This window comes from Priapulus caudatus, unplaced genomic scaffold, assembly GCF_000485595.1.
Source record: "Priapulus caudatus unplaced genomic scaffold, Priapulus_caudatus-5.0.1 Scaffold729, whole genome shotgun sequence".
Lineage (NCBI taxonomy): Eukaryota > Metazoa > Priapulida > Priapulimorpha > Priapulimorphida > Priapulidae > Priapulus > Priapulus caudatus.
In genome coordinates this window covers 60,702-70,273 of record NW_014577790.1, presented here as the reverse complement: position 1 = coordinate 70,273, position 9,572 = coordinate 60,702, and the positions used below count along the sequence as shown (strand labels likewise).

Below are 9,572 nucleotides of genomic sequence, written 5' to 3'. Positions count from 1 at the left end.
TGTATTGTTTTTCATGCCTGATCAAGACATTAATTTTGTGGTGCTTTATTCGATTTTTCAAAAACTAATAAAATTGGTTAACTGCGTAAAATATAGAACAGTTTATTATAAAAGTCCATGGTGTGTGTTTTTACAGAATGCATACAAGCACCTACCCAGGCAGAGGAAAATGAACCGACTGAAAAGGAAAATGTTGTTACAATGCTCGACATTCATGCAAACAAAAAACTATTGCAAGATCGGCTGATCAAAGAGACAGGAAAGCTCATCCTCCTCAAAGACCTTCATAACCTGGCGGCAAACCAACAAGCCATCTAATGACGCGCAGACATTACTGGAGCTGATGCAGAAGTGCCTGGTTAGTATTTTATGTTTTATTTATTTTGAAACACTACAAAAATAGATATTCACACATTAAGGGATACATTAGGTAGAAAGTTGGAGGTGTTTGTTTCGATTTGCCATTCCTATCAGCGCTAATTCTTTTGTAGCAAATATGTACATACTATATTCCAGATTGGAGCCATTGTCGGATTCCTTTATAACTGTAACAGTCTGCAAAATTAGCCACTGGCCCATGCAGGCCAGAGGCCAGTGAAATTTCCATCGGGCCTGTTCATGTTGTGAAACTATAAGCCCAACGTGCCAGTGAAAAAAGAGAGAAATTCAAACATTCATTTGACTATGATGATGGCCTGATAGAGCACACACCCAGCTGTACATAGCCACACCCATGCACACGCAGACGCACACAGACAGTACATGTATGTCACATGTTACACTCAGATGTGAAAATGATTTACATAGCAGCGCTGAATGCCTGGGGTTTTGGTTTTAGTTCTACGCTACGGGCAACAACTTGCTAATCACACCATTGCATTTCACCATGTACTCATTTCATTGTATTTTTATGTATTCGACCTCATGTTGTTGTACTCCTCATCTACCTCCTCCCCTCTATCTCATCCCTCCTAATAAACATGATCTAGCTAATGTTGACAGTCCTCTTCTTGCAATATAGCGCCTGACCTGATTCGTTGTGTGTGTGTATGCGGTAATGCGGTAGACAATGAATGGGCCCGCCGATGGGCTGGTGTTGGACAGTGGAAAGTGGTTGGGGCCAGTGTATTCTGGATTGCTGGACTGGCTTCAAAGTTTTTTCGTGCAGACTGCTAGTGTTAGTTAATAGTCGTCAAACTCTTTTTCAGGAGCAACAGTAGAGATCCTTTTGGAGGGGCAGGTAATTACGGGCATCTTCTTCCAAACTGAAGAAATGAAGAAGACCTTTCAAGACTTTCCTGAAGTCCTGTTGATCGATGCAACATACAAGTTGAACGATATTAGAATGCCACTGTTTGTTCTGATGGCCATTGATGGAAATGGTAAATTATTTTTACACATTGTTAAGCATGTTCTTATTTATTTACTAAAGTAAAGTCAAGAATCACTGCTTACAAGCCTATTTTCTTAGGATATCTTAAGAATACAGTCAAGCAGATACAGGCAGTAAATGTGAACGGCTCAATGGATCTAAAAAAAAAATTGTAATGTACGCTTAGTAATTATTTGTGAAATATTCTAGGTGTATCACATGACAACAAAAACTTGGAAACTACAAAAGGTTGAAACACAACTTTTGCCACAAGTTCTCCGTAATAATGTAAAAAAATGGTGCTCAGAATTTAAAAAAAAATTGCAATTAAGTAAAACTTATTTTACTTATTTTATTAGGTGTAAGTGAGATAGTGGCCCTATGGCTAGTACAACATGAAGATCGACTCACTTTGGAGAACATGATAAGAATATTTAAGGAGAAAAATAGCAGCTGGGAAGGAGTGCAAGTGGTGATGGCCGACAAAGACATGGTAGAGAGGGACGTCATGATCCAGGAGATGCCCGGCATCTCACTCTTGATCTGTCTCTTCCACACACTCCGCACGTTCCGACGGGAAATCAGCACAGATAAAATGGGAATAACTCCAGCACAACGAGATGTAAGTTTATACAAACTGAAAGCAAAATGTGCACCATTCCAGATTGCTGCTTGATTTCTGCCAAGTCATTTATTTCTGCAAAGTTATGATCGATCATTTGATTGGAAGACAGCCAGAGCAAGTGTCAATGAAATTGATTAATTGGCCTACCACTAATTTGGATCGGTTTGATGAGCTTTAGGTCATCTGGCGAAGTCAGATGCAGCTTGTAGACCAGTTGTAATATGGATAAATTTGCCCTAAAATGAATATCGTTCGGTTAAATAGCATTCAGGTATAAATATAATTGCAATTTTGTGATTAGCCCTCGGTCTGTAACGTGCAAAATAAATTGTCAAATACGCAACTTTTTCTGGTGGCAGCACAGGTTGCGGGTGTCATGGCACCGTTCAAATTTCGTAGCGTTGATGTGTAATGAATTATAACAATTAAATTCGGTATCTGGTAACAAATACGTGTCGGTATAGACGATTTGTTATACAGTAAGTACAGTTGTATGCAGTAAAATCCTAGAGTCTACTATCCCTTTAAAGTATAGGTGGAAATACAGAATTGTGGCACAAATCTCAGCAGCTAAACCTATGCTCTTGATATTCGGTATATAGAGTGAGGGGAGGATACCCATCACCAGTGCGAAATTAGAGGCCGAAGGGCAGTGTGGGAAAAGTCAGATATCAGACATTTTGTGGGGACATGGTCTAACGTACTGAGTAAAAACTTTCAGCGCTGACCTACCATTTTCATGACTCATACATTGAAAGGACCATGAAAACGTTGATGTGCGAAGAGTAAGTGTCTGGTGATTCAGTTTTTAGAAAAGCTGTACTGTCTTTTTCAGGCCTGCCGTGAAATGTTGACAAAGCTGGCCTACGCAAAAAGTGAAGAAGAATACCAGGTGCTGCATACCATTTTTCAGGATTCGGCTCCCAAACAGGTTAGCATTTAAATTGATGCCACATGGTTAATATACTGGGGCTGGTTTCAGGAAGCATGATTAACTTTAATTATGATTAAATCACTCCCGTAATTATGACTGTTTCGCGAAGCGATTTAAGTACATATTTAACTAATCACATAATTGGCCGACTTAAGTACGTAATTAGCCAACTTAAACATAATTACACTGTATTCAAATTGGCGGACAACGCAAAAGTACAATTTTTAAAAGAAGCAAATTGGTGTACAATTTCCTTCTTCTAACTTCACATTGTGGTCTGAAATTAGTCCTGATGTTAATCAACCAATAACACGTTAGAACAGTTTGTACTTTAAAATTATTATAATTAACATTCTGCGATTGTTTAACCATGTTTGGGTTTATACAGTTCTAGAAAGTTTCATGCCAACCAACAGCGTAGACTACTTTCATGAGTTGTTGCTACATAACACTCAATGTTTCACGTAACACAATGATCATATTGGATAGACCACAGCAGTTCTTTTAATGCCTGTAATCATTTCTACTGGTCGTTTTATAAATTCAGAATATTTTTGCAGGTGATAGACTATTTCAACAAGGAGTGGCACTCAATCCGTCACCAGTGGGTGGAAGGTCTGAAGACTGAAGCTTTCAATCTACTGACCAACACTAATAACCGGGTGGAGAGTCTCAACCAGAAATTGAAAGCTGTAATCACTAAAAACAGTGGAATCAGCCAGTTCTTCACAGATCTGATGTCTGCACTTCAGTCCATGTCTGTGGAAAAAGACCACCGAGCACTGAAAGTGTTACAAAAGGTTAGTTCAATGAAGATCCATAATATAGATAAATGGATAGTTAGGAAAATGGAAACCTAGGGTTCGCGAATTATGTTCTTGTGAGAGTAATTGTGGGGAATCGTGGTTAATTTCATTATGATTTCCCATAAATTTAACGTAATGTGATATGCGATGAACCAAAAATAAGCTTAAGCACATTGTCAGCTCAAAGATGACCGAAACGGCCCATGCAAGTTAATTTTGCAGTATGGCTTCTTGTTGCCTGACAAAACAACCATATATGAAAATAAGCATCGAGGCCTGCCTCGTAACAATAAACTAACATCGGTAACAAACAACAATATTAAACTAGTATCACTATTGTACTAGGTTGCTTAAATCAGCAATTAGAATAAAAAACACTACTTTTCTGTCTCACCGATAGATGGCGGTAGGAGTCGTGACTACGACCGTATGTTACACCGGCTTGTTGCAGCGTGACTTGTAGGAAGCTGCCATTTTTAGTTTGGCTTTGTTGCCATTTTACGTTCGTCGTACATTTAGCCCTGACAGCGCACAGTCTGTAATTGTTTCGGCGTGTATGTGAATACATTTGGGACTAACAGGGTTTACTAGAATCCCACCACTCCACCACAGAGTCACCGCAGTAGACGTTAGATGAGCGTGTGCGCATGCAAAATGCATCGATCTGTGGCGTGTGGAAAATGGCGTGTGATCTGTGGCATAGATAAAAATAGATAGCTGTGAATCTATGACACAAATTCGAAGTGAAAGGCAATTTAGTATCATTTAATAAAATAAACCAAAATCGCATGGGGGAGGATAGTGGGCGTGTCCTAACAATGATGTGTACGCAACTGCGTATCTGCATATCTGCGCCTAACAAATGTGTCACTACGCACGACTGAAATTTTACGTTTATAACCGTAGCAACAGACCCCCGATGAGCCCAGTCGCTATGCGGCTCTTGTTTACCGAAGAATATTGTTTCACAAAATAACCATTTAAATGTAACCATTACTGTAACCTTTGTATTTCATCAAGTAGGCCTAGTAGGATGTTAACATTAGGTTGTGACACTGTTGCAGTTTTGCCATGCAGAACACGTTCCGACCGTGGCAGTGAAAATGGAATGCTAGGCACAGCACAAATGCTGCTTCGGGCTGACCACAGTGATAAATTTAGTGGGAAAAATGCTCATGTTTATGGAGCATCTACTTCAAATCAAGTAAGTATATATCCGGGTGTAGAAGCCATATGGAAAACAAATGTCCATGAGATCAATTTTTACAAGACCTATGCATATTTATACAAGTGGTACAAAGGTTGGACAAAAAAACTACAAATAATTTTTCACATAATTATTAACTTGTCAAAAATGTATGTGTTGAAAGTCTGAAAATTAAAAACTGTTCAAACATTTTGTGACCACAATATGAGATTGATATTTTGTTTCACATAAAACACAGGTTGTGGAGAGATGGTGGCGGGACTACCGAGAGGGTAGTGGTGAATATTTCCGCGACTGTTTTAAGGTAAGTTGAACACTACAGCTTCAGATTAGAGTTGCAAAAATAAATATGTTACAAATTGAAAGATTACAGTATAAAATCAACTTGCTATACTAACGGTAAACAACACCCAGTTTTTTGCAAGAAATAGAAGCTAGCACAACTGAACAGTAAAATGTCTGTTTTCAACCATACTGCCATAACTACCTCATCCAGTGTCTATAACTGGAGGTGCAAGTAGCTCTATACTGCAAATATGGGCAAGAGCAGATGTATGGGCTTGTTTAGATGGTAGCCCAAGCAAGAAATTCTTAATTGTACCCGAGAATTTTTAATTATCTCTAAAATGGTAGACCTAGATTATGAAAAGAACCCAACACAAAAAAAGTTTAAAATGGATTTCTAAAGCGTGCTAAATATAACGTGACTTACTTTTGACTGATTAAATGCACTCGTGTAGATGAGAAATATGTACACTATTTTGCATCTTTTTTTAAATATTCATTTAGCTTTTTAAAAAAATCTTTACAATTTTTAGCTCATCTGACGTAGTAGATGCAGCTTGTAGAATCGCATGATTGTCCGTCCGTCCGTGCGTCCGTCAACAGTTGGGCACAAATCTTAACCGCTCGACGTACGGTTTACGATATTCGGGACGTGGGGGGGTAATCCGAAAACGAGTTGGGATGTCCAAGCTGGGGGGTCAAAGGTCAAAGGTCAAGAGGTGTAAAAGAAGGGGGAACATTCCCTCCTTAACTTAAAGGAACAGTAGCCTCTAGGTTCTAGGGTTATTTTCAGCTAATTTAGGTTATAATTGCGCTACATAAAAAGTTTCATGGTTCAATCACCATTAGAAATATTTAAAAAAAATGTTTTAAAACTAACGACTACAGTTTGATTACAACGACGGTGGCGCCATTCAAAGCGCACGATCTGAGAAGTTGCGCAAAACCACTTTTCAGCCAAGGGCTACAGACCGAGGGTATTTCTTATTTATTCATTTAAAAGCAAAAGGATTGTAATATCTTATAAACGACATGATATTTCGTTATAATATGGAGTAAATGTTGCCCTAAAATGGAATATCGCTTCTGGTTAATAGCATTTAGTACCAAATATAATTGCACTTTTGTGATTAGCCCTCGGTCATTTACCTGGCAAAAATAAAATGCCAAATCGCACTTTTCAGGGTCGGCTGCTACGTCGCGGGGCGGTGTATGGCGCCGTTCAAATTTCTGTAGCGTTGAGTGTAAATATATTAATTAAGTATCTGGTGACAACATACATGGTGGTATAGACGAGTTTGCTTATCCAGTAAGTACAGTTGTATGCAGAAAATCTTAGAGGTACGTGCCCTTTAAGGCTGATAGGGAGGAAATGCAGAATTGCGGCACAAATCAAACAGCTTCGACTAGCTCGTGCATCGTCGGTCGGTGTTATAGCATCATGTGGTACGGAAAGCCATCACGTTGTGCCGAAATTGAAGGCAAGGTCAATGGGGCACAGGGCCAGGAATTAGGACAATTTTTCTGGGACATCGGTCTGACGGAGCGATTTGAAAACTTTTTTTGTGTTCAGCGGTGACCTAGCATCTTTATGGCCTTTATTGATAAGGACCAACCATGAAATATACTTTCTGCTGACATGCGAGAGTAAGTGTCGGATAACCTTTTTGACTCAAGAGCGGTGTTAAACATGGATAAATTTGTTTACTGTTAGAAAGATTTGACTGCCGGTTTTGCTAGTAAATCCTATACATCGCTGGATGTATGGGGCTACAAGTGCCGAGTGAAAATTTCAAAAGCTAAATTTCGGGTTGCAAGAAGGTTTATTGCTCCTCTAAATCGTATACTGTCTATGGCATCTTGTACTGTCAGGTGTTACATGTAACTTATGCCACTTGCCAGGCAGTGGCTACTGCCAGTGGCATGTTGGTAGGGATAGTACTGTGCGTACGTTTTTGCCTGTGGTTAATTAGTTTTACTGGTGGACAGCTTTCTATTTCAGCTCGTAGGCTTTGGCCGTATGTAAATGGATGAGTTCTTACCATTCTGTCTTGCAAATAGTTGTTAGCTACTATGTATCATGGAGCCCTATCCTGTCTTTAATCTTAAGCACACTTCAAAAGGGACAGTTTAGCTCTACATTTCTACGGCAACAACCTGTACTTACGTGTATAACAAAATCATCTATACCCACACGTATTTTGTTACCAGATACCTAAATCCTTAATTGTTAAATTAATTACACACATCAACCTACGAAACTTTGACGGCACCCATGACACCCCGCGCCGCTGCTGCACCCGAAAAAAGTTGCGTATATGACAATTTATTTTGCAAACGTTACAGACGAGGCGCGAATCTACAAAAGCGCAATTATATTTTATACCTTAATGCATATTTAACAAACGAATTAATTTTAGGGCAAATTATCCATATTATAACTTAAAACTATCATGTCCGTTTATAAGAGTTACCTCATCCTTTTTGCTTTTAAAAGAATAAATAGAAACACTTCGTCTGTAGCCCTTGGCTGCGAAGATGGTTTGCGCAATTATCAGAATCTGTGCGCTTTGAGTGCGCCACCGTCGTTGTAATCAATTTAGTCGTTAGTTTTTTAAACATTCTCTTAATAATATTTCTAATATGGTGATATGAACCATGACAACTTTTTGTGAATAGACGAATTATAACCCAGATTAGCTGAACAAATAACTCTAGAACCTAGACGTAAACTTTCTCCTTTAAACGTACCCGCCATCTTCGTTGGCAATTTCATAACGATCCAACGAAGATTCCTTTGAGAAGGTTTGCCTGATACCATCCCTGTGCTACATTCCAACTGTTTCGGCGCGAGTGAACACATTTGGGACTCAGATTTACTACGAATCCCAACCACTCCACCACAGAACGTCACCGCAGTAGACGTAGCATGAGCGCTGTCGCTCGCGGGCAACTTGTTTGTAAACTTGACCTATTGTGTGCTTTTATAAAATAATTTTAAGGGTGTGCTATATGTAACGTATCCTGCTTATCATGTGTTGACAGATGCTGAAAGAGAAGGGACATTATGACCCATGTGACAACACCGACAGGCGAGTTTTTAAGACGGCTAGCTTGTGAGAGTATTGGTACTAAATTCTGTACTGTACTTTGCTACATTAACTTGCACACTCATTTCTTGCCTCTTGTCCTACGCTATCTCACATCATCTATGCAAGCCAATACCATGTCAATTAAATGGCGCCTCCCTTTACTGTTATGCGTAGTGACGACAATTTAATCCGTTCTGGAACAAGATTTATCATCCTACAAAATGTAGAGCACAGAGCAGTAAACCAAAACATTTCAATTCGTTTCCAATTTATAGACCTATATTGTGGACTAATAGCTCTCACTTACAAAACAAAGCAGAAATAATTGAACTGTACAAAATCTTTTTCTTGACCTAGGTGTTGTTTGGCATTTTGTTTTTTTGCCAGTAATCCAGCACAGCCTCGACCAATTTAAACGGTACTGGAATACACACCGAATACGTTTACAAAAAGACAAAGCTAGACCGAGTGGGAATTCCTGATGTCTTGTATCAATTTTCCAGAGAATACGTTAGGATTTTTTGGAGGAAAATACGTACACTACAATTTAATACATAACAAATATAATATATATATATATATATACTGGCAATGACAAAATGCAAAATGCCTTGCTTTAATAACAAATATTAGTATAAATATAATAACAAGAATACCAGGGTGTAAATTACATGGTTGCTAAATTGCCAAACAAATGCATGTTAAAGGACGAGATATTGCATTAACATTAGGCTAGTATTTTATGCAAAAAAAAGCAGTTTAAGTTACAGTACAAATCATTAGGTGAAACGCAACTATTATATAATGATGCATTAACTGACAATGAATTGTAAGACCCTAATAGATTTCCAAATTTTACGTCATGTGACAAATTTGATATAATATAACAATAACATGATTTTGGAGGGCGTTTACACTTTATTATTGACCCGACACTCGTTGGCAGATTGTCTATGGAGGGCTGTTATCATTAATGAAGTGTATTCTGATTGCTGGACTGGCTTCAAAGGTTTTTGGTGCAGACTGCTGGTATAATAGTTCAGGTCAAACTCTTTTTCAGGAGCAGCAACAGTTAGAGCATCCTTTTTGGAGGGCAGTATACGGCTCTTCTTCCAAAAACTGATAAGAAATGAAGAAGACCTTTTTAAGGACTTTTCCTCGAAGTCCTGTTCGATCGATGCCAGCATACAAGTGAACGAGTATGTAGAATATGCCATCTGTTTTTTGTTCTGTATGGCCATTTATGGAAAT

The 9,572-nt window shown here is 38.6% G+C and overlaps 2 protein-coding genes across 2 annotated transcripts in view; both read left to right on the top strand.

Moving 5' to 3' along the window:
- Positions 1 to 4,200, top strand: part of LOC106813130 — a 12,569-nt gene extending 8,369 nt beyond the window's left edge. The window contains exons 6-10 of the mRNA XM_014817192.1: positions 1,209 to 1,382; positions 1,732 to 1,994; positions 2,833 to 2,928; positions 3,492 to 3,731; positions 4,189 to 4,200. Of these exons, the coding sequence (XP_014672678.1) occupies positions 1,209 to 1,382; positions 1,732 to 1,994; positions 2,833 to 2,928; positions 3,492 to 3,731; positions 4,189 to 4,200 (785 nt within the window). The remainder of the gene's footprint in view (positions 1 to 1,208; positions 1,383 to 1,731; positions 1,995 to 2,832; positions 2,929 to 3,491; positions 3,732 to 4,188) is intronic.
- Positions 4,201 to 4,701: 501 nt separating this feature from the next.
- Positions 4,702 to 9,328, top strand: LOC106813139. Its single transcript, XM_014817198.1, has 3 exons — positions 4,702 to 4,941; positions 5,183 to 5,248; positions 8,275 to 9,328. Exons 1-3 carry the CDS (start codon positions 4,771 to 4,773, stop codon positions 8,347 to 8,349), a joined length of 312 nt encoding a protein of 103 aa, XP_014672684.1. The 5' UTR covers positions 4,702 to 4,770; the 3' UTR covers positions 8,350 to 9,328.
- Positions 9,329 to 9,572: the final 244 nt, after the last annotated feature.

Bases quoted from the DNA above. Each gene is read 5' to 3' on its own strand.
- LOC106813139 (XM_014817198.1), top strand. From the start codon at position 4,771: ATGTTAACATTAGGTTGTGACACTGTTGCAGTTTTGCCATGCAGAACA. The intron at 4,942-5,182 runs GTAAGTATATAT...CATAAAACACAG, and splicing joins GAGCATCTACTTCAAATCAA to GTTGTGGAGAGATGGTGGCG. The intron at 5,249-8,274 runs GTAAGTTGAACA...ATGTGTTGACAG, and splicing joins ATTTCCGCGACTGTTTTAAG to ATGCTGAAAGAGAAGGGACA.